This window comes from Diplotaxodon limnothrissa, linkage group LG8 (assembly GCF_057381915.1).
Source record: "Diplotaxodon limnothrissa isolate DT_005_m linkage group LG8, D_limnothrissa_male_GT1.1, whole genome shotgun sequence".
Lineage (NCBI taxonomy): Eukaryota > Metazoa > Chordata > Actinopteri > Cichliformes > Cichlidae > Diplotaxodon > Diplotaxodon limnothrissa.
This window is the reverse complement of record NC_140603.1, coordinates 16,175,162-16,200,609: the sequence shown is the minus strand read 5'-3', so window position 1 is coordinate 16,200,609 and position 25,448 is coordinate 16,175,162. Positions and strand designations below refer to the sequence as shown.

The window sequence follows — 25,448 nt, the reverse complement described above, 5'->3', positions numbered from 1 at the left end:
TATATATGAGGGGCAGCCAGTCAGAAGACAGCTGAGGATTAAATTGGGCCTCCAAAGCCCCAGTATAAAATGTATTATTTTATTTATTTGTTATTTAGGATTTATTCCATCTCCTGCAGTTGAAGTTGGTTATTATGTACTTTTTCAAAGTACTACTGAATTCCCTGACTATAAGGGGAAGGTTTCTGCGTTGACTGTTTTTCTTAATGTTTCTACTTTTTATGTGCAAACAGTTCAACTTGTAACAAAGAATCAATCCTCTGGGGATCCGAAACAGTTAGAACAGAGGTTTTAGAATAACAGTAACAAGGACATATTTTACTTCTGTTTGGTAATTTGCTACCTTACAGTCCCATCAGCAAACTTCATTTGCTAATAAAAATAAAGCTAGATCAGTAAACCGCGTAAGGCTACTTCTGCTTGAAGTGCAATTATTATGGCAACTGACAGTGTTCGCTTAATGGGAACTTAAATGTTGAGCAGTGAGAAGTAAAACACAAAGTAAAACCAGAAAAAGGAAGGAAAGCATTACGCTACGGTAAATACTTTATTCCATGGTAACAGTATAAATCATATACTGAACTTACTGGAAGCAGACCAAGGAAAATAGTACAAGTTGTGTAAAAACAGTGTGGGAATCTTCACCTGAAAAAAGGTGTTTAAAAATAAAAGCCAAGGGAATGGAGGAAGAACGTGTTTTAGTCTTCTAGCTGCAGCAACCACTCAAAGCTTTTTTCTTTCTTTCTCTTTTGCTTCCTACTGAGATGTAAAAGTGCTGCAGTTTCTGTTGTAGCGTTTAATAGTAGAGTGTGAATTTCATAGGTGGTGCCTTAAGGGACGTGTCCTTTTCCGTGATGATGTAATAATGGAGGGGTAGGGGTGGAAAAAGGGTGGTTATGCTTAATAAGCATGATTAGCCACAAACAGTGACTCTCCACCAGCAGTGCTGGCTCCAGTGGAAACATATTTGCCCACACTGGCCTGGTTGTTAGCCTGTAAGATAGAAAATATGATATTATTTAATGCACAAGAGGACTCTAGAGCATGAGTTTGATGTTAATAATAATAATACAACTCTTTCATATAGCTTTATATTTTAGTTACACAGTTCATATTCAGACATACCAGAGCTCTCTTTACAAACTCTTCTTGGCATGCCTTTCCGTTCTCCTTCTTCCCACCCCAGGCTTTCAGGGCAGAGGCCTGCAGTGCACGGCCATATGAGAAGGTGAGTGCCCAGGGCTTGCGCAGGGGGCACTGGTTCATGGCGTTCAGGTTGACAGAGGCCTCCTCCTCACTCTGACCACCAGACAGGAAGGTAATACCTGCAAAGCAGGTAGAGTTTAGCAACCCAGATTGCAGATCTAATGCAGATTAGTCATAAAAGATTATGTCTAAAAAAGTGTAAAAGTGTGCATATCAGCAAGCGTGTGATGTACTTTCTTACCAGGAACTGCAGGGGGAACGGTGCGGCGCAGGGCAGTAACAGTTGCCATGGCAATCTCCTGGTTGGTGTACTTGTGTGAGCAAGAGTGTCCAGCGGTAACCATGTTGGGTTTGAGCAGGGTACCCTCCAGGTAGACGTGGTGGTCGGACAGGGCCTTGTAGACGGCAGCCAGGACCTTCTCAGTGACGTACTGACAACGCTTCAGGTCATGGTCACCATCAGGAAGAATCTCAGGCTCAACAATGGGGACAATACCGTGCTAGGAAAGGCAAGGACACAAAGACAGGGTAAAATAGGAGCTCATATTAAGAAGACAAGACCTGAAATCCAAAAGTGAAGACTTTAAAAATTTAATGTTATGCTGCCTTGATAATACTATGACATAGCATTAATTTGGAGAAAAGTTTTTTGAGCTTGTTGGCACATTATGAGGTTTCCTCATTGTGTGTTTTTACCCATGCAGGAAGTATGCGTGTGGCATGATCATATCAAATGCACAAGCAAAAACAGCAAAAATATTTTAATGTTTTTTTTTTTAAATAGACCCAATAATAGATCTTGTAAAATTCAGTTAAACTGGGTTATCTGTCTGTTGTGTCTTACCATCTGGCAGATGCTGGCATAGCGAGCCAGGACATTGGCATTCTCTATGATAGCCAGTCTTGAGGGCGTGGTGGGGGTGATCTTCAGAACACAACGCCACTTGGCGAAGTCAGCACCATCCTTCTTGTACTGGGCGCAACGCTCATAAAGCCCATCGAGACCTGTTAGGAAGGACAAACATACACAATACGTTAGATAAAGATATTAAAAGATAATTATGTAATACGGATGATGTCTGGATCTTTTCTGTGCTCACCCTGGGTGGTTGTCTCGCCATTGGTTCCTGCCAGGGGGACAACACCTTTGTCGACCTTGATACCCACCACCATGCCTCTTTCTTTGAGGTATTGAGGGAAAGGCTTGCCATTGTCGGTCTTCTGGTACATGGTCTCGTGGAAGAGGATAACGCCACCAATACAGGGATTGATGCGGTCGTCAGCAGTGAAGAGGAGCTGGCGGTACAGCCTCCTGTTCTCCTCAGTGTTCTCAGCATTGATGCTCTGGAAGCGCTTGGCCACACTGCCTGGAGGTTATAGAAACAGATAAAATCAGATTGACTATAAAAACATAGTATATTATTAAGTGTTGGAAGCCACAGTCTGTCTGCACGTTTGCAGAAATGTTTCAGTTCAGGTCTGAGAAAACACACACAGTGAAACCAGTTTCAACTGTAGCCTAACTGCAATCCTTTAAGCCATAGTTTTTGGCAACTGTTGAGTTGACTGTCCCAAAGAACTGATTGTTAGTATATAGGTTCATTTTCTTACCAGTTGACTCATCTGCAGCAAGGATTCCTTTGCCTGGAGCCACAATCTTCAGAGCAATATCATTGAGCTCCTTCTTTTGCTCAGGAGTGAGGAAAGGGTATGCGTGAGGCATCCTGACTCTTGATATAAATAGAGGGAAGACAAAAATTTGAGAAATTAATAATGAACATGACACAGGGGTTATACATTTTTACAGTGCGCCAAGGTGAAAGGTTATACTGCACTGCATATCTGCTTTTGAGTGTAACAGTTTCAGGGTATATGTGTGGGAAACTGCTAGATGAAAGGAGCACAGAACATCGGGTTGATTGTGTGAAGGAAGTGGTAAAAAAAAAAAAAACGTCTGGCTCATGGTTTTATGTTTTCCTGTCAGACTATCTTTTGCTAAAACAACCCAGACCAGCTTGTGTCCTACATGCGACAGCAGCTGTTTAAGCTTTAACTGCTGCAGCAGCTTGTGCGCTGGTTTCACACTATTCCCCAGGCACAATATGTAACCTCACAGAGGATCCAGTGTCAGAGAACTACCACAAATCCCCCTCCACCACCATCACATGCCCCACCCTCCATGCATCTGACCACCCTTAAAAAATCGTGTGCACGTCCGTGACCTATTCCATTTTCTAGCCTCTTATCCCTGACCTTTCCATTCCCCTCCACAGCCCCCCTTCCCTCACCATTCCTCTTGACTGGCCTCTATCGCATACCTCCTCCAACTGTCACCCTGTTGCCACTATCAATACGTTAGACTAAATATACCCAGTGTACCCAGTATACTGCTTGCATGAGGCAGTGAGTGCACTGTAGCTCATGTAGCATGAATGGGCTGCATAAAAGAAAATGTGCAGCGTTCCACCCGGCTGTTGATGAGGCATGCCACATTGCAGAAGGCAGTCTAGATGAATTTATCTAGTAAAGCAAGAAATTAGTCAGACTATTGAGTCACCACTGACCAACGATTCAATGGAAACTTTGCATCAGATAAAGGTAGGTGACTGAAGTTTACCAAAAATGATCAGCTTTGTTTAATATCAAGGGAGAATCGTTCTCACAGTTCATCACAATCATTATTTAATGTTGTTATACTATAGAAAGTGATGAGATATTTTCATCTGTCTAGCATCTGGTTCATTGACGTTGAAGTAACAAAAAAAAAAAAAGACGCACACTTGCATTTAACCAACAGACATGAACCTGCGGGTTACACTGATATAGTTCGAGTCATGTTAACCACACAGTTGTGAAAGCTACAAGAAGATGCATAACACTGTTTTTATTTTATCTCTGGTATACAGGTCATAAGCCTCTCATTATGCCAAGGCTTTATAACATAACATTCAATAGCTAACCAACAAATCCACTTGAAATGCTGTTTTTTTCATGGGCATGAATTCAATCTTTTACCTTTGAGGTTGCGAGGAGAGCTGAGAGAAGAGAGAAGAAGGGAGAAGATCCGGCCTTCGTCTGCGACACCCCTGCAAGCCTGCTGGCCCTTGTATTTATCCTCCCATTGTGACCCCTCACATTTCAGCTGCCCAACTATAAAAAGAACAGGATGCAACCAGAGATGGCTTGTGACATTCAGCAGGACTGGGGCTGGAGTAACGTGCTAGCAAGCAGCCACTCAAAGGGCAAAGAGTGTTTCAGTGAACGGCACAAAATGCGATGGAATAACAGGCAGTTAGGGTTTAGGTGAAGTCCACATAGAAGGGGTTGAGTAGACGATATTATCCAGAAATGTGCAGGGAAGAATGGCCTACTATGTAAGTGTTTCTTACACTCTCCTTAAACGAAATTATGCATCTTCCAAGCACATCCTTTACATTCTGTCTTATATTAAACATTTTATTTAGCTGCAGTTATTGTAAAATATGCTGCTCACCAAAGAAGAACATCTAATATCTGGAGGTCATTTGAAATAGTATGTGAAGGAAGATAAATTTGGGGGTATATGTAGAATGCACTAAATGTGTGTGTCTGCGTGCACACAGACACACAGAAACAGAGTGAGAGTGAGAGAGGGTTGAGCATGTTGCAACATTACCAACCTGCCCTTAGAAATCCAAACCAGACTCAGCAACACAGCACACTGATCCTTGACCTTTTCTCGACCTTTCTTGATCGTCTGTGCTCTGCAGGAAGAGGTCAACCGCCAAGCCAGGGAAAGGTTGCAGGTTCATATTTTCGGGGCACATTGCACTTTGCATCTGTTTCTGTGCCTCTCACTCAGCTCATGGGAAAGCACAAAACAGACAGTTTCAGACTTTGGGTTTTGTAGTGCACGCTACACTTTTTTTAGTGGCACACACTTATCGTAAAAGAGGCCAACTTCCTGACAGGAGGGCTTGCGGGCTGAACAATGCAACAGGAATAGATGTGTTAAGTAGAAATCTGAAGAAGCAAATTCAACTTGCTAGTCAACTACAGGGAAAGTAATAGTCATAATGTCAGATGCTCAACATTCCCTCTTCTTATTTACAATTTAATGTGATAACAAAAAGAATTTGATCGGACTGACCTCAAATTTTCAGCAAAAAATTTATCTTAGACCTGCTAATGAGGCAGATGGTTTTATTTAAATGTTAACATTTTAATTATATTTAAAATAATTTCATCTGGTTGTCCACATGCCAATAAACTTTACTGTTATACTATTGTTTAAGAAAATTAGAGCTTAAACTAAATTAGTTGGCCACCCACCACCACAATCTCTCTTATATAACACAGCGCTGCCGCTATTGAAACTCCTCCTTCATCGAGTTCCTCTAAAGATGCCTCGGCTTTGATCAGTCAATTGATTATTTCTGCTTTTTGGCTCCTTCTTACATGCTTTCAGCAGAAGTGGCACCTTGCTCAGCAGTGAAAATTAAAAATAAAACCAAATATCACAGTTAAAATGATTTTCCATGGGAGTAACACAATGAACTGGCTAATTAGTGCTACAATATTCTTGTCAGGTAAGGCAGTTTGTGCCTTTTATCTTTCATTGTCTAGTTATGCCTTCATTTTAAGTTAAATATTATGGAGCAGTATGTCTGTTGTGCTCATTTCCTTTTTTTTTCTCTGTGAATCAAACTTACTGAGACGTGTGATCAGCCCAGTTAGTTTCAGAGTGTAAAAATAGCTTAATGAGTACAATATTTTGATTGCATTTCACCTCTAGCATGCACTGAGTGAAAAAACCCTTTCATAAATAATTTTGCAAAATTTAATTCTTGATTATTAATCCATAAATAATTCTGTGCTAATGCAATCATCACATATTTGAGGCCTGTTTCCAGTGTCACATTGTACTTTTTGATCCTGTGATGAATAATTTAACTAACACTGTGTTGACAAGAAAAAAACTTGAGGACATGGCATTGTAATAAAATGTTTTAATAAATTTACTTTTCAGGGAGTTATGAAACCATTTAATGTTTCTTCTTTATATTCATCACTATTTACATTAGATTCTCACTGAAGGCATCAAAACTATAAATGAGCACATATGGAATCAAAAACATGTTTTATAGTTTAGATTCTTCAAAAATCGCCACCCTTTACTTTGATTACTGCTTTGCACACTCTTGGCATTCTCTTGATGAGCTTCATGAGGTCGTCACCTGAAATGGTTTTCCAACATTCTTGGAGGAGTTCCCAGAGATGCTGCGCACTTGTTGGCCCTTTTGCCTTCACTCTGCGGTCCATCTCATTCCAAACCATCTCAACTGGGTTTAGGTCAGGTGACTGTGGAGGACAGGCCATCTGGCGCGGCACTCCATCAATCTCTTTCTTGGTCAAATAGCCCTTACAAAGCTGGAGGTGTGTTTGGGGTCATTGTCCTGTTTACAAACAAATGATGGTCCAACTAAATGCAAACTGAATAGGATGGCATGTCGCTACAGAATGCTTTGGTAGCCATGCTGGTTTAGTGTGCCTTAAATTTTGAATGAATCCCCAACAGTGTCACCAGCAAAGCCTCTCCCATACCATCACACCCCCTGTTTCACAGTGGAAGCCATGAATGTAGAGACCATCCGTTCACACTCACCAAAGACTCAGCAGGTGGAACCAAAGTTCTCAAATTTGGACTCATCAGACCAAAGCACAGCTTTCCACTGGTCCAATGTCCAATCCTAGTCTTTCTTGGCTCAAAAAATCTCTTCTCCTTGTTTCTTTTCCTTAGTCGTGGTTTCTTAGCAGATATTTGACCATAAAGGCCTGATTCTCACACTCCTCTGAACATGTCTGTGAAGGTTCTCAGTCATCCATGTCATTGTAGTCAAAGGAGCTTGCAAAGAAAAGCGTCTGGACTTCTTTAAGTTACTTGAAGACGTTTCACCTCTCATCCGAGAAGCTTCTTCAGTTCTAAGGTCAAATGGTGGAGAGTCCCAGATATAAACCTAGTGGGAGTAATCCCCCACAGAGGGACAAAAGGACCCGCTGATGATCCTCTAATTGCCTGAGCCAAGGTGTGAAACTGGGTGTGGGTCCCAATCAGCCAGGGTTTCGGGTGAGCTCATTGTGAAACCTGGCCCCACCTTATCATGTGAATTCCTGAGGTCAGATGGCCCAGGATGTGAGTGGGCGTTAAGGCGTCTGGGAAGGGATCTCAAAACTGGATTATAGATGGCAGAGAGTTGGTGTCGTAAACCCCCGCCTCTGTTCAAAGATGGTCGCTCACAGTGGACATAGGTGGCTTCTTTCACTCCTCTTTCAAACCATCTGTCCTCTCTGTCCAAAATGTGAACATTGGCATCCTGGAAAGAGTGTCCTTTATCCTTAAGATGCAGATGGACTGCTGAGTCTTGTCCTGTGGAGGTGGCTCTTCTATGTTGTGCCATGCGCTTGTGACCACCTCCACAGGACAAGACTCAGCAGTCCAACTGTCTTCAGTTCTTGAAGTAATGATGGACTGTCAATTCTCTTTACTTAGCTGATTGGTTGTTGCCATAATATAAATTCTAGCAGTTGTCAAATACGACTGTCAGCTGTGTATCAACCTGACTCCTGCACAACACACTGACTGATGGTCCCAATCTCATCAAGCAGGTAAGAATTTACCCAAATGAAACCTGACAAGGCACAGCTGTGAAGTGAAAACCATTTCAGCTGACCACATTATGAAGCTCATTAAGGGAAGGCCAAGGGTTTGCAGCGCTGTCAGCAAAGCAAAGGGTGGCTGCTTTCAGGAATGTAAAATATAATACATATTTAGTTATTTATATTTTTTTCTTTGCTATATAATTCAATATATCATGTATATATTTGATGTCTTTAGTATGTCTTTACAATGTTGAAAGTACTAAAAATAAAGAAAAACTATTAAATAAGATGTGTCCAAACTTTTGACTGTATATATGGAATTTAAGACATAAAATTGACTCCAAATTGAAGTCTTGGGTGTGTTTTACAAGACAATAATTGCTCTGAGTTCTTAGAATTTAAAAATATCTAGCTTATCTGCTCTCTAGTTGTAATAAAAGATCACCCACTGAGGCAGACCTCAGTTCAAACTGCTACACTCCAACAAAAAGAGAAACACAGACTCTATACAATTTTCTGTATGTGGTATTCAACAGAGGTGCTATAATCACATTAGAGTACCTTTATTACTACATAAGTAATAGATTAAAGTTGTTTATAGTAAAACAAATGGGTTTTTTTTTGCTTCTTTAATTCTCAGTGTTAAATCCTGCACTTTCTTTCAATATTGATCCTGGGGCTTGGAAGACCCTGAGTAGCTCTGCTCCTGGTTTTGGGTACAAGGTGATTCAAAGAAAATCAGAGTAAGTCACAAGGGCGATCGTGGCTCAAGAGTTGGGAGTTCGCCTTGTAATCGGAAGGTTGCCGGTTCGAGCCCCGGCTTGGACAGTCTCGGTCGTTGTGTCCTTGGGCAAGACACTTCACCCGTTGCCTACTGGTGGTGGTCAGAGGGCCCGGTGGCGCCAGTGTCCGGCAGCCTCGCCTCTGTCAGTGCGCCCCAGGGTGGCTGTGGCTACAATGTAGCTTGCCATCACCAGTGTGTGAATGTGTGCGTGAATGGGTGGATGACTGGATATGTAAAGCGCTTTGGGGTCCTTAGGGACTAGTAAAGCGCTATATAAATACAGGCCATTTACAAGACACATTGATAAAGTGTGTGTATGTTAGTGTATCACACGTACACACACATACATGTTTGTTAAATCTATGCTTGCAATTGGACTATTTGCTTTTTAAGAATATTGCTATTTATTACTAATTTTCTTCTAGCAAACATCATAATAGGTTAGTAATAAATGAACAAACATGCAATATTTCTTAACAGAAAAGATATGTAGTGTATTTAACCACAGTTTGCTCTCTAGACTTACATTGTGGTCTGGATTTATCTCCACAGTTTGATCGTCAGTGCCCCACTTGAACACGAGAATGGGGGAATATATAGCTGCACCACTTCTCCTCCAAAATGTCAAGATATAAAACTAGAAGGTAGAAACCATTAATTTGTAAATGTCTTAAAACCTCAACAGTAACTATTTTACCTTTGCAAAAATTCTGCTCAGACCCTGGCACAGAAACCTGGTTTGATATCTTTGTATTGAGCCTTCAAAACTGAGATCAACTTACTTTTTAAATTTTTACAGCTATGAAATGAAGTTATAGTGAAAGTGAATTCTGTGTTGCATTCCTTTCTGTTGTAAATGTGCCGTGTAAATTGATCATGTAAAAAGGGAAGTGTATTAATTGAGGTGCTTTGTAGTCTTCGGCTTCACTGTTTCTTCCATTATCAAGGAGTTTTTTGTGTTTTAACAAATATTGCATTCTTTAAATACAGCCCCAGATTTGACAGCTAATGTGTCCCTTGGTATGTCAATGGCAAGTGATCCCTCTGGAGAAAACACTGTGGTGAGTTGCTAGCTCCAGACCTTATGTTAAGTACTTTTTAAAATCACTGATGATCCAACTCAACTGTCTTATGTATGTAAAATGTCTTGTGTTAAAAATTGCATTGTGAAAAATCACTGAACCTCCCAGTGGTTCTCCACAGAATCAGCTAATTTTAAAAAAACAACAACACATCTTACATATTAGCTTAATGTTACTGGGTGACTGTGGTCCCATCTGCACCAGAATGCATGCCACATATACTTGGGCAAGATACTAACCCCAAGCTGCACTCTGATGCATCTGTCAGAGTATACATGCATGTAAATGTCAGATAGAAAGCACTTACATGGGAAAAGGATAGAAAAAAATCATTTGTTTGAGTGGGTGTGAATGAGTGAGGTTGTATAAGAAAAGTGCTACATAAGACCCAGACCTTCTACGATTTACTGGTACAGATAATGTTCAGTGTGGTGTAGATAAAGAGGAAAAGCAGGTCTCTCTGAATGTGATGACAAAGGAATAGAAGTGAGGTTTGTATTTTGAGTGAGCTCTGTAGCCTGGATTGAGTACCACACCTCCAGAGTTCCCACAGGTTTAACCCGTCACATATTCACACGCATGTTCCTGAAAGAGAGCAGAATCAGAAATTCTTTTAAAAAAACAAAAACATTAGCTGATACTGAAGATTTATGTGGGAATTTATTTTTTTCAGATCTGATTGATTTTTATATGGAATAAAGGAAACAGGGACAGGAAATAATCAGCCTAATCAGAACTTGTCTTTGTCTGTTTTTAGGTGTGTTGTCCATCCATCCCAAAGCACTGCAAAAGTATCACCATGTACAACGGTGTGTGCTTTCAGATTGACAGTTCTAATTCATTTGGACCACCGATACCATCTTCTCTTGACGGTAATAGTAAACAGAGTTTGTGAAAATGTACCTACAATGAATAATGTTTTTGAGAAAAAAAAAGATTTTAAATGATGATTCCATTTATTAAGGAAAAAATGTCAATGAGTGTGTCACGTGGCTGTGGAGAAATTTTGGGCCTGTGGTGGCCCACTAGAGGGCTCCACCCACTAGAGGGCTCCACTCACACCCAAGTAGGGAGGACAGGTTTTGTCGAGTTGTGTGGTGCGACGTGTTCAGTTAATGTGTTGTGATGAATAAAATCGGAGTGGAAAGTTAGAGCTTCTGTTTTGTCTTTACTATACCTCCACAGCACACTTTTTTTTTTGAGAAGTGTTTTAATTCAGCCCGCCGGTGGGTTTTAGACTGTGAATGCCCTTTTTAATGTCATGTTAATCTGCGTTAGGTCCAGACTTTGACTAGGCAACTTCAAAACCTTTATTCTCTCAACTTGAGTTCAACTTGCTGGTTTTTTTAGATCATTCTCCTGTTGCATGACCCAAATGTGCTTGAGCTTGTGACATGATCATTTTGGATTTTCTGGTCGAGAACATAATTCATAGATCCATCAATTACGCCAAATCATTAGGAAGCAGCAAAATCAGCCCTAGACACACTGCAATCACCATGTTTGATTGTTGGTGTGATGCTTTTTTAATGAAATGCTGTGTTGGTTTTTCTCCAGATTTAACTGGACTCAAACAATTAAAAAAGTTCAGGTTTTGTTTCAGTCTACAGAATATTTCCCCAGAATCTCCAAGATATTTTTTGGCAAATGTGAGACGAGTCTTTGTGCTTTTTTGGTGATTTTTCTCCTCAAACTCTCTATTTGTATGCCATTTTTACCCAGTCTCTTTTCTATTGTTGAATCGTGAACTCTGACCTTAACTGGGACAAGTGAGGCCTGCAGTTCTTTAGATGCTGGTCTGGGTATGGCTGTGACCTTCTTGATGAATTGCCGATGTGCTCTTGGAGTAATTTTGGTAGGCTGGCCACTCCTGAGAAGGTTCACCTGTTCTTAGTTGTTCTTAGTTTTTCCATTTGTAGATAATGGCTCTCACCATGGTTTGCTTGAGTCCAGAAAACTTAGAAATGACTTACAAATGTCAAAGATATATTTCACATCTCTTCTTGAGTTTCTCTAGATCGTGGCATGATGCTTTTTGAGATCTTTAGCATGCTTCAGTTTGTCATGCAGGTTCTACTTAAGTTATTTCTTGATTGAACAGGTCTAGTAGTCTGTACTAATTGTTTTGAGTCATGTTATACAAACATTTTTAACTCACAAGACGTTTGTGTAAGAAACTGAGATGTTTTGTCTTGCTTCTAAGTGACAGAGTCGATTCTGTTCATCTGGATGTTTAGAAGGTTGGAAAATCCTGTACTCACCTGAGACTGAGGAAGACACTTGGATGAGTGATGAAACCCACCGTAAACACTGCATCCACATGAGCACAATCAACCTTCTGGGATTTCAAATAATTTAAGCTTTTCTGTATTTTCATAAAGAAATAAAAATAAATGTAAACAATAAGACTAAGAATAATTGTCATGGTCGCTGTGTGGCAGGCAGGATGAGGACCCAAAATGCAAACTCACGGACTCAGGGGATAAACTCAAAATGCAGCTTTATTGCTGACAAAAGATAATAGGAAAACTAAACTGGGAAAAACTAACATAAAGTTCACCAGGAAACACAGGGGGAATCACACACAGCATGAGGGAGAACGCGACACAGAACTGAGGGAGACGCAGACATAAATACACCGAGGGTTAACGAGGGAAGTGGGAGCACATGGGGAACACAGCTGACACTGATAATCATAACGAGACAGGGCGGGGTGAACATAACATGACGTATACAGGTGCGGGAGTCCCAAAGTAAAACAGGAAGTACAGAGGTGCAAACAGGAGGAGAGAGAGCACGGGGAGAACGCAGACATAACGGGCTGGGGAAAACGTAGAATAAAACACAAGGAGAGACGAGGGCTCCCAGATACACAGGGGCACACAGGAGGTAACCAAATAAGGATCATCATAACTAAATAATCCTAGGAACCAAGGCAAGACTAGGGAATAAAATACAAAACACACAAAACTGAGAATACTGGGCCAACATGGCCCAGGACCATGACAATAATTGTGGTTGGAGATCCTATACATTAACTTTGGTAAAACCCTGATAAGCATTTTTGGACCAAACTCATTTAATCCCTTAATCTTCTTGTCTCTCTTGTTAAACTAACATAGACAACAGCGACTGAGCTATGCCACTAAATAGACAAACATACGTACTTTAGTGATTAACTAGCAAATGCATACTACATAGATTGTCTTTGTGTTATTCATAATGCCTTTACTGAGGTGCAAAATTCTTTTGCTTTGCTTTTTATATGAGTGAAAAAATATAAAAATCACCCCATAAAACTAAATCTAATTTTGAATCCATTTCTTTGACAGACTGTGAAACACAAGCCGACCTTGCCTTTCTGTTGGATGGTTCAGGCAGCGTATCTGGTCCTGATTTTCGAACAATGAAGAAGTTTGTGAGAGATCTAATTGTATCATTTCTCTCAAGTGACACACAGGTGAGACACTGTTGTCCCTCTGCTACTTAAATAACAGCAAATCATGACATAGATTACATCTTTGTTTGCATTTAACACCATAAAATATAATCTAACACATGTTTCACATATTTTTTCTTTCTTTCAGTTTTCTGTTTCCCAGTTCTCCAGTGCACCAGAGATTCATTTTAACTTTCAAAAATTTAACTTAACTGAAATGGAAGATAAAATCAATAGAATTCAGCAACACACGGGACAGACTTTCACGGCTAAGGCCATCAAAGAAGTTGTGTAAGTGATGCAAAGATATTACTGAAGCATTGCATTTTTCAGTGAATCTGACCACAGTAACTACTGTGCATGTTCAGTATTATGTTGTGGACAAGATGGCACAAACCAAGGCCAATTTGAAATACATGCAGATCTAATGCTGCATCTGCAAAGTACAAAAATATCTGTATTTTGGAAAAATTATGAAAAATATGAATGACACTGAAATATGTATGACCACAAGGTGCACTTTTAAAAATACTTTGTGTTGAAATTACATTTTATTATTATTTTTTATTTGATAGGGAAAAAGTTTTCAGCCCACAGCAAGGCTCCAGACCAAATGTGAAGAAGGTCTTGATTGTAATTACTGATGGAGCATCTAATGACCGTGAGAACCTGGAAGGTGCAGTAGAGCAAGCAAAAAATAAATCAATTGCTCGATTTGTTATTGGGGTAAGCACTTCAGTTATTTAAACTTGTAGAATATTGAGTTTCGTATTGATTGATGATGCTGTCACTTGTCAGACATGCTGTGAATTAGTTCTGCCATTCAGTCAACAAGAAATAACTGTTATTGTTGATTTGAGTTCTTTTCAGTGTTAGAGAGTATAATATCTGTGTGTAGATTTCATTTTAAATCAGGTGAGATTCAAGGACTGTATTTTACCAAAGTCAGCAAATGATCTTGAATAGTATGAAAACTTAATCATAGTTTTTCCAATCTCCAGGTCGGGGATGCATTTGATAAACCTGAGGCAAAACAAGAACTGCACAGCATTGCATCATCTCCCTCAGAAAAACATGTGTTTGAAGTGAAGAAATTCAGCGCACTTGAAGAAATAAGACAGAATCTACAGGACAAAATTTTTCCCATTGAAGGTACAAATATACATTCAACATTAAAGCTTTGTTAAAATTCCTGTCACATTGTATTCTTTTTATTGCATGTTACAAATTTTGTCTCATTTTAAGTTAAACAGCTTGTTGCTTTATGAAAAGAGCAATAAATACTCAGCACATTTATAATAAACAACAAAAAGTCATTTGAATTCTTTACTTTAAGAATAATTAAAATTTTGTCTTGTTTATTTTTCTGTCACAGAAAGCAGTGGAGAGTCACTGAAAATGGAAATGTCTCAAGAGGGATTTAGTACAGTTTATGCACCTGAGGTAATTAAAACTACATGAAACTCATCAGACAGTCTAGTCTGATGAGAAAGAGAGATTCACATGTGCCACCTTTTGTAACTTGAAGGCAACCAGATAATTGAACACAGTCCAGATTTTAAATAAAAAAAATTATTGTATATTAAATGTATTTTCTGTGTACACTGTAGGGAATTCAGATGTCTATTGTTGGTGCAAACCAGTGGAGGGGAGGCTACGTGCAATACACAACAGGAGGCCAGAAGGTGAAAACATATGAGGATGTGTCTTTTGAGCCTGACAGCTATCTTGGTAAGAATATTACAGCTTTAACAGTCTAACTCAAACACATGTGATCATGTATATACACAGCTCTGCTGTAATTCTTTTACACAAACAAGTGGATCAGTTTGCACATGAAAAAAATTTAAAAGGAGAAATAAGTTGTCTTTCCTTTTTTGATTACCAAATTCTAGGTTACTCCATGGCAATTGCTAGAACCCAAAGTGGTTCTCTGACAGTTCTTGGTGCTCCAAGATATAAACACAGAGGAGTTGTGGTCTCTGTTAACAGAGACAACTTTGAAAACCAAACGATTGAGCCGTTGGCATCACAGGTATGAATTTACAGCAAGACAGATCTGAATGACCTTGTAAAAAGAAAAATTACCATCATAATGCGGCTACCCCTTCGGCGCCAGCTGTGGGCTCAAGGCTGGAGCCGAACAAAAACTCCCTGATAACGACTGTGTTGAGTCTGTTCCTTCCCATTCCATGCAAGGCCACCTGGGTTGGCTGGAAGACTGTTTACTTAGCCTGGCAGGGCGAAGGAAACTGTCTCAGCTGAACTATGGACATGCACACACATACATATACTGATACTGATAAGCACTCACTGACACATCACCCTCCCTATCCAACACCACCTCCAACGCTTACCTCCCCTCTGATGTGGACATCGGGTCAGCTGGAGGCGCAGTCAAAAGATTGCAGCGGTCCCAGATCAGATGTACACACTGGAACACTTTCCCATGTTGCTTGTCTGTGTTTATTGTGTTATGGTGTGTTGATACCTGTGCATTCCTGTATTATCCTTTTGTGTTACACATTTCGATGTTTCTTTTTCCTCGCTACCTAGCCTGACCTGTCTCCCCAATGTGATGTTTGTGTATTGTATGTACGGTCGGCAAGGTCTGTCATCTCGGTTGTGGGCAAAAGACCTGCAACTGAAAAATAAAGGCTATCTCATCTCATCTAAATTATATATAAATTATTTTTTCAAATAAAAATGTATATTTTTTTGCTTACACAGTATCAGACTGGTGCATATTTCGGGGCAGAGGTGTGTACCATGGACATAAATAATGATGACATCACTGAGCTAATCTTCATATCAGCCCCAATGTACATGGAGCCTGATAGAGAGGGAAGAGTTTATGTTTGCAGACTAACTGGTTTGGTAAATCAAAGTTTTATCCACTTCAATTAAATTAATTATTTTATTTGTCAACTTCCCTAATGATCATATAATATTCACTCTCCTGCTTTCAGTTTGTGGAGTGTAATTTTGATGATCCATTAGTACTAAGAGGACATGCAGCTGTCAAAGGAAGGTTCGGCTCTTCTCTTGCTGTGCTGCCTGATCTAAACTCAGATGGATTCAGGGATTTGGCAGTTGGAGCACCTTTGGAGAATAATGGTGAAGGCAGCATCTACATTTTCCACAGTGAAGGAGGCGAAAGAATCAGTCCTACTTACTCACAGGTACACAGCATCAAAGTACTCACAATGATTATTAAACTTATCTGTGATGTAAAAGTGCATCTATACAACCTGCAGCTTTATTATTTAAAATATGTTCATTCACACAGAGAATTACTGGCTCTGAGGTCCAGTCAGGACTGAAGTTCTTTGGAGTGACAATCAGTCAGTCGGCTTTTGACCAGAGTGGTGATGGACTGCTTGACTTAGCGGTGGGTTCAAAGGGTAAAGTTGTCTTGCTGAGGTAAGTCAAAGATAGTCCAGCCATGTGTTACTGTTGTCACTGGTACTTTTTGTGAAGGTTCAATTGTAATGAATAGAATACTGCTAAAAACTTAGTGTAAATGTAAAATTTTCTAATTATAAAAAAGGCACATTAATGTAATTAGAAATTCTGTTTGCAGAACACAGTTTACTTCAAAATGTACAGGAAAATACAGGAAAAAATGCATTTTTTTGCAAAGAAAAAAGGGTGATGCACACATGCAGCTACACATAGAGTTTAGCCGAGCTAAATTGAACAGACAGAAAATCAGCAGTAGCTCACATAACCACTTGTTACTCCCAAGGTATGCATAAGGGCATAGGACTCACCAAAAATGGACAACAGAAGATTGGAAAAACACTCTGATGAGTCTGGTCTCTAACAACAATGGTATCCACAGTCAGCAGATCTCAGTCCAATAGCACCTTTGGGATGTGGTTGAACAGGTCTACAACACCTTATTGAATTTATGCAACTAAGAATTAAAGCAAAGGAGGGTCCATCCAAGTACTACCAAGGTGTCAGTAACAAACTTGGTGGTGATTGTAGATACTTCTTTAGAAAGCATTACAGATTTATAATGAATGCTTCCTTAAATCATTAAATTTCATTTAAAACATATCTGGTTGATGCCATATAATAAGAGAAAATGTTCTTTACTTAGAAAATTAACATCTCTCACTGACCCCAAACTTTTAGTAGCAGAGATATTGATAGAAATAAGTAGACATAGTGGTTTATAAAATGTGCAGTGCGAGTAAATCAAAGAAAAGTGCACACAGTTGTGAAGTCTTGATCAGAACATCTACAATGAAGATTAGCTGTCAGCTTAGTAGTAATTACAAAGGTAATAGTCATTCACATGTCTAGTTCATCATCTCCTTTCCCTATTATGTCCATTTCCAGATCAAGACCCATTGTAGAGGTAAAGTCTGAGGTGTCATTCAGCCCAGACCAAATCTCTACTCAGAATGTAGACTGCTCAAAACCATTGGAGAACACAGTTACAGTCTGTTTTACCATGAGCAGCTTGTCTACGAAAGAGCGACATGCAGGTTTATTATTCTTATCTGTTTCTAAATCACTAAACCATTCATCAGTTTACTTTATGTATGCATGTGCATTTGTAACATTTAAGTCAAACTCTGATCTATTCCAGCTCAAGCAAGGATTGATTATATGTTAACATTGGATACCACTCGCAAACCTTCAAAAAAACGAGCTCACTTCAGTGTGAAAGAACAAGAGCAGTCTGGATCAATTATTGTCACCTTGAGGAAAATGTGTTCAAATGTAACATTTTTTATTGAGGTAAATTCTATTAATAACATCACAATTATCAAATGAACCAACAGATTTTTAAGTCAGTAAAGAAAATATTTTAATTTTAGTCTTGTAGTCCTGCAACACTGACATTGCTCTCTTCTTGCAGGCCTGTCCAGAAGATGCTCTCAGTCCTCTTTCTAATGAGATTAAATTCAGTTTTTATGGTTTGCCTTCTGAGGAAAATCTCACACCAAGTCTTTCCCCGCATGCTCCAACAGCAACTAATTATCCCGTAAGCAATGTGCACTATAAGTGTACAGTTAATACTTTTGCCTTTACTTTTTATGTAAGTCTGGCATTGAGAAGAACCTGTGCATTTGTCAGGTCTTCAAAGAGTAGTGACAAACACTAACTGAAAACACTGAATTAAAAATATTCAAGCCTTTCTAACTAGAGTCCTTGCACCTACAGAGGAACAAGTTATCGCGAAATCAATCAATGTAGAGCAGTGTCACAAACCATGGAGGCCCCAGAAAAGTGCAATCAAACGATGAGTTTATTAACAGTCCGGAGAAAACATCAACATATGTCTTCTGACCAAAATACATCTTGTGGATACTTATAAACCAGTGGGGTACACGCCCCCCCATGGCGTCAATGACAGATTAAAATAGGTTCCAGACATTAGTCACAGTTAATCGTACATCTTTAATAGCTATAAGCAGACATAGAACTTCTCTTTTCTATAACACCTTCCATACAAGGTAATAAACTTCAAGCCCTCAGGGTCTCTGAGGCTAATTATTGACTCTGATCGTCTGTTACCAAGTAGAATAAAATATATTAAGACACCAAATGAGTTAAGGCCTCAGGCCTGGCACATTCCTAGATTATATGTGTTATATGTATTGTAAGCATGCATGCAATCATCCTTCTATGTTCTAGTTTCCCTCAGCATGTATCACCTGGACAGTCACGCCAGTGAAGCTTAAGACCCTTAATGAACCGAACATCAACTCAAAATAAGCACAGATATGCAATGTGTATAAAATACTTCTAACCGTACTTGTAATAAAAGTTAACATAATGGAAGGATCCTCAAATGGACATCTTCAATAAACAGCTGTAATGCAGTATCAATACTGTGAGAAATATTATTACATGAAATAATGCTGTAAAGAATGTTATTAATGCAGTTATAATGATGCAGATTATATGGCAGCAATAAAAGAATTTCTGTATCTCCACAAAGTGGACCAAGAATATCGTTAGAAAGAATTTTATCTTCAGTACAGAAAGTTTTGGTTAATGTTAGTCCATTTCACAGCAATAAGCATGCAGCTGCTTAACTTGGTGACATAACCAGCTAACACTACTCACCTAACTTATAAAAGAGAATACATTCATTGTTGCTGTGGAATACATAGTAATACATAGTAAGGTCCATAGGTATTACATTTACTCTTCAGCCTCTGAAACTGTACAAAAATGATCTGTTATTTCTGAACCATTAATGCAGACATTTGTTCAACCCTTTGAATTAAAGCTAAATATCTGCACTTCAGTCATACATTGTTTGATTTAACACTGACTTTAGTGGTGTACAGAGGTATAATTACAATAAAATGAAATTATAATGAGTGAAATGTATAATGTAAATACACCATGCTTTCTTCCACAGTTAAATTTTGAGATCAACTGTGGCACTGACAAGAATTGCAATGATAACCTGAAGGTGGATTTCAACTTCACCAGGTGAGGCCCAGTTACTAAAGTTAAGCTTTACTTGTGTCACAGTCAGGCGACCGTGTGGCTCATGGATTTGAAAGGACCCAGCATGTAGAACACAGGAAGCAGACACGATCAACAAAAAGCCTAATTTAATGCTAATAGCTAAGTTAAAAATTATAACACATTCCTAAGAAAAGACCAAATCCCAAAACACAAGGGAATGGGAAATACAGAAAGAAGAAAAAAATCACACTCAGGGAAACACTGGGGAGGCAAAATACCTAGAGCCAAAACCCAAAAGACAATTATGTCACAAAACTTAAAAGCATTCCAAGAATAATAAAACCAAGACTGGACACCAAAATAAAACCAAAAAAATAATCCAAAATGAAAAATATAAGTATTAAAACATCCGCTGAAAATCTAACTCAGACATATTTATGATTTAACTCAAATTCACAAAAACCCCCAGAATTTGACAACTTGTGTGCCTGGAAATGTGCTACTTTTAATTGCTTGTACATGAAGCATAAAAACACTATTCTACTGAAGCATTTGAATAAAATTTATAGCCACTCTGTCAAAATTCTCCTTCCTTATGATTAATAAGTCACAACAAAGCTGGAAAGAGAAATAAAGAAACAAAAATAAAAAGAAGAGAAAAACACTAACACAAATAATAAATCTGTTTACGATGGCGTATGAGGGACACAGAAGAAAAAATGTTATTTATTATTTTGAGAAAATTCGAAATGTGGAGATTACAATTGTTGTTTCAAGACAAACTGCCATGGCTACTGTAGGGAGGAGAGAGAAAGCGAGGGAGGAAAGAGGGCGAGAGAGCAAACAAACAGACATGCATAGACATCACTAGAGAAACCGGCAGATACACAACATGAAGACATCACTCACCTAATTGGGGAGGACATACAGAAGCAACACTATGCCAAACAGAACACAAAAGGAAACAGACTAAATGAATAGGAAACTAAGAACAAGAAACAAACGATGAAACAAAGAGGCACAAAGAAGTCCAAAAGTCCTTGAACCAAGAGGAAGAGTGGATTAGTAAAAAATGAAAAGGCAGGTAATGGACAGATGTAAAGATATCGATGGTTCACTAATTCATCTACTCAAGGCATCTTGTAGAGGGTATAGCATCTGTAGCAACAACTGTTATCTGCACATTTAAACTGTTTTTTCCCCAAATAGTATTTCAACTGTTTCTCGAAATTTAGACTTAATTTTTTAATAATGAATAATATATATTTTTTGTAATGTGGCCCTAATACTCTTGCATGTCTATTTGCCTGGAGACTCCATGTGTAAAATCATTTTTCTGCTTGCTACGACGATTAAATAACCAATACTCAGTGCAGTCTGTCTTTCCCCTGTTAGTGGGATGACTGTACAAATGTCAGGTTGAGTTTTTATGCTATTTCATCATGTTGTGGTGCACAATAAAGCATAGCTATTTAAAAGACTGCAATATAATGAAATACAATTGATCAGAGAATTACTCATGATGGCAGAGATTATCTGCTAAGAGACCTCCCAATGTAGATAAAAATTAACTTTTCTCTATTTGAACCCGTTTTATATATTTTATTTCCAATTTTACTAGGTCATAAGCTGAAATATTGTACAATTTGATAAACACCATATTGCCTCCTAATGCCGAGTTTTAAGCATTGTCCTACCCTGTGTCAGACTGGCAATCTGTCCAGGGTATACTGCTGGCCCTTGCCCAATGTTAGCTGTGATAGCAGTAGAAAGTGAGTGGATGGCTAATCAGTAGATGCTAACATGTTAATGCAATAAGTTAATATACTACATCCCTTAGGATCTGTAAGTTGTTACCATTTTAACATTCAATTGAAAACTACCATAAATTTAGCATTTTGTGCTTTTAGCTCAGCTGTCGTCTTGTTTTCCTCTCCTTTTATTCTCATCTGGCTTCATACTCCACAGATCCTCAGAGGTTAAAGTGGGCATTGATGAGCTTTTGAATGTCACAGTCACAGTGGAGAACAGAGGAGAAAACTCCTACAACAGCCATGTTATTCTCACGTACCCAGCTGGACTCTCCTACAGGAAGTTCACGAGTCAGCAGGTAAGGCATCAGGATCAAGTCTGTATCAGTTCATGACTGATCTGCTGCTCTTCCAAAGCATCTAGAATCTTTTTTTCCTAATAAAAGGGAAGAATTGAGTGCAACTCCTTGGACAGTGAAGATGGTTTATCACGAGGAAGGACAGACTGTACTATTGACAAGCCCATTTTCAAGAGCCAAACTAAGGTTTGTTTTTTAATTTTATTTGTACAAAAAATCTTTTATCAATTTGTTTTTTCTGACTTTTGCACAACTTAAGGACAAAGAGAAGTCACTCATCTCTCTCATTCCATTAAGGCTTCCTTCATTGTCTGCTATGGGATTGACACCAATAGTCAATTTGAGAGGAAGATATTTGTCACTGCAAATGCCACCAGGTACTGTTTCTCTGGTACATGTACTTTTCATTTAAGCAGTAGACCCACAGATACAGTATAAATATGTTCACCTCTCTCTTTCAGTGGAAATCAGGAGCATGCACCTACAAGTGAACTCTACAAAAAGAAATTGATTGATGTAAAATACAGCATTTTTATGACAATTAAAGGGTATGTGTTGTTCTCTTTGTAACAGAAAAGGAAACAAAAAAATAGAAAGTGACAACTATTCTAATACATGGTATTTAATCAATCTTTAAAATATGTCTGTTTAGCTCCCCCAGCTATAACAATTTCACATTTGGGAAGAATGATTTGCAGAAACCAGTCCAGCAATCAATCACGGTAGAACATGACATGTGTATATATCTGTATTTTGTAAAGGTAATTCTATGATTTAGATCCAACTATTATGCTTAGCTCTTGTTTTCTTTTCTTGTTTAGCTAACAAATGATATCAGAGCACTTCATAATTTCACTGTGTGGATCAAGGTTCCAGTGAAGCTTGGGGGAAAAGACATTTGGGTGCATCCGAACAACCTACAGGTAATATATATGCAGTAGTGTGCAAAAGTCTTAAGTCACCCTTCATTTCTTTATATTTTGCTATCAAAGATAAATGTAAGTGGTCTTGAATAATAGTTCTTTAGGCTTTCTAAAGGTTTTGCTGTGTTGAATATTAAAGGAGGAGGTCATACCAATATTGACTTTCAAGCCAAAGTCTACACACTGTGTCTTATTTACTATATATCGATGTATGTTTGCATTTTTCAGTAAATTGTTGCAACTATTTTCCATTTTCCCTGCAAAACATAGAGAAATGATGGTGGCTCAAGGCTTGTACACAGTATTGTATGTTGTTTTAGGTATTGACTACAAAAATGGCTCATGCTTAGCAGTGTAATACATGCATGTGGTAACATTGGGACCATAAATCAAATGTATTATAGATTGCAGACTGTAAGAAAGGAAGTTATGAAGAACCACATGTTAAAGACTTTGTTCTTCAGATCCAAAAAAATAAAGTAGTGGTAAGTATTAGTCTAAACATTGTAGATTTAACATTACAATGGATCAACTTTTGTTGCATTTAGTCTTCTTTAAATGATCCACAGGACTGCTCTGTGGCCATGTGTAGAGTGTTTGAGTGCCTGGCATCTATGGAAAGGCAGGAGAAGAGGACGTATGAAATCTCTGGAAACCTCACTTCACAGTGGATAGAGCAGGTAACTGATGGGACGTTTATGTTAAGTGCTACATTAGGGTTTTTTTTTCACGTCACACTTCTTCCTTACTTGGTACTACTAACTCATATATATATATTTTCCAATATATATATATTTTCATTTTCAAATTCAGCTCATCCCTCTTGATTTTTTCTTAGATTGGACTTCAATCTGCTAAATTCCTCTTGACCAGCCAAGTCAGTCTGAAGTACGACCAAAGCAAGTACGTCTACTTTTCAACAGGGTCTGACTACAATTCTCCTGTTCACAAGGTGAGCACTTGTAATATATATAGTATATAATGTTATCTTGATATAATAATAATAATAATAATAATAATAATAATAATAATAATAATAATAATAATAATAACAGTTTCCATTTTATTTACAAACTGTCACTTCATCTTTCAGATTGAGGCAGAGGTAGAAGTGTACCCTGAGCCAGATTTTATCAAAGAGATCATTGGAGGATGTCTGGGAGGGTTGATTTTTCTGATTTTACTCACAGTTGTCCTGTATAAGGTGAGATGATGATCACACTTTTTCAATTAATTTTTTCATAAGAAAAGCTATTAGAGAACGTGGACAAATAATTAAATTTTCTTTTCATTAACATAATTTTTATGCACAGTTACTTGAATTTTATGTTTTTCCTTGCACTTCTAGGCTGGATTTTTCAAGAGTAAATATAGCAAGGTAAATACTGAAGAACCGGAAGATGGTCCAGGATAAAAACAAAGGTTCATATTTGTAGATCTCTATCTAATCTTCAAAGAAGGTCTGAAATCCCTCCCCTGCTCGCCCATTTCCTTACAATAGAACTTCCTACCTGGTGGGCAGGACCTGACATAGCAAAATCGGTATGGCCCGGATCTGGCCCACACAGTGTGCTTACAAATGGCCCACATACCGCAAAGAATGACGGCCCTTTGGTGGCCCAGATCTGGTTTGCCAGAGGTGGCCCACACATGGGCCAACACAAGGCCAGTGCTGGCCCAGAACAATTTCAGCTCTGGCCCCAGATGTCAGCCTAATGTGTACCTTAATCAAGCCATGTAATAACAACATGTGCCAGAACATAATAGTGCAAAAGTAACATGACGAAACTCTGTTCGGACAGCGAATGGACTGATTCTTATATAGTGCTTTTCTACTATCAGAGATTACTCAAAGTGCTCTATACGACATACCACATTCAGCCAATCACACACTTTCTCCAAACTGAATGCTTCCTAACCACATTATACACATTAAAACTCTTGACAAGCAGACTGGAGGAGCCAGGGATCAAACCACTAACCTTCTGATCAGTTAGTCACCTGCTCTACCACCTGAGATACAGCCACCCAGTGGTAAACATGAGTAAACCCTCACTAGGTTTTGGATAAAGTTGGCTACCATAGCAGTATAGTGTTGCAACATAGCATTTGGGTCTTCTAACTAAAATAGGAAAATAGGAACATAAATAGTGCCATCATTGCCAGACCTGGCCCACATCTGGTTGACATATACCCTGCCATGACACCAGTCAGTCAGAAGTGCCAGCTTGATGCCGGATCTGGGCCAGACCTGTTTTCTATGAGCCTGGGCCACATAAACCAAACCACAATCGGGCCAGATGTGGCATGCTATCACATAAACAGTGCCATCTATGCCAGGGCTGGCCCATATCTGGATGACACCACTTACCATTCCAGAGGTCAGCCAGCAGTGCCGGCTTGACACCAGATCCGGGCCAGACCTGTCTGCTATGTGGGACTTTCGCAATGGGAATATGAAATGAACTGAAGAGATCTGAAAAGTAAATCTGAAATTGTTTATTCTCTTTTTCTGGACCCAAAAAGTAAATAAAATTGTTCAAATTAAACTGTACTTATATTTAACACAAGCACCTGAAGACCACCTGAAGACAGTGTTTTTAGAGGCCACACTATGAAGGGTTGTGAAATACTATCCTGTATAACAGACACTTATAGTAGTAAGTGTCTGCTATACAGTCATTTGCTTTCAAGTTAAATTTAATGCACAATGTGGAAAAAGGATACTCAAATAAAATGGTTGAGGTTGAATATAGTGAAGTACCTGAGTAGATGTAGAGTGATTCTGAAACAGTCCTGTAAAGAATTATGGTATGAAAGT

General features: G+C 38.8%; 2 protein-coding genes across 3 annotated transcripts; one reads left to right on the top strand and one right to left on the bottom strand.

Annotated features, from left to right (window-relative positions):
* Nucleotides 1–528: 528 nt before the first annotated feature.
* On the bottom strand, nt 529–4,306 carry aldoab (aldolase a, fructose-bisphosphate, b). Its single transcript, XM_085361384.1, has 7 exons — nt 4,222–4,306; nt 2,818–2,936; nt 2,307–2,573; nt 2,051–2,211; nt 1,448–1,706; nt 1,126–1,325; nt 529–993 (listed from the first exon to the last, which is right to left on the bottom strand). The coding sequence occupies exons 2-7, from the start codon at nt 2,927–2,929 to the stop codon at nt 901–903; spliced, it is 1,092 nt and encodes a 363-aa protein (XP_085217510.1). The 5' UTR covers nt 2,930–2,936; nt 4,222–4,306; the 3' UTR covers nt 529–900.
* Nucleotides 4,208–25,388, top strand: LOC146626612 (integrin alpha-M-like). 2 transcript variants are annotated; one of them, XM_085361380.1, is made up of 29 exons: nt 4,208–4,580; nt 9,182–9,273; nt 9,620–9,690; nt 10,469–10,583; nt 13,044–13,171; nt 13,299–13,441; nt 13,726–13,876; nt 14,152–14,302; nt 14,526–14,593; nt 14,761–14,881; nt 15,046–15,185; nt 15,881–16,027; nt 16,120–16,332; nt 16,440–16,573; nt 17,501–17,649; nt 17,754–17,905; nt 18,027–18,152; nt 19,542–19,615; nt 21,563–21,704; nt 21,792–21,890; nt 22,002–22,081; nt 22,166–22,252; nt 22,357–22,426; nt 22,526–22,627; nt 23,032–23,112; nt 23,197–23,307; nt 23,466–23,579; nt 23,721–23,831; nt 23,976–25,388. In XM_085361380.1, exons 1-29 carry the CDS (start codon nt 4,555–4,557, stop codon nt 24,039–24,041), a joined length of 3,264 nt encoding a protein of 1,087 aa, XP_085217506.1. In that variant the 5' UTR covers nt 4,208–4,554; the 3' UTR covers nt 24,042–25,388. The 2 variants fall into 2 exon arrangements, with proteins under 2 accessions (XP_085217506.1, XP_085217507.1); XM_085361381.1 differs by lacking the exon at nt 4,208–4,580 and adding an exon at nt 8,498–8,588.
* The last annotated feature ends 60 nt before the right edge of the window (nt 25,389–25,448 follow it).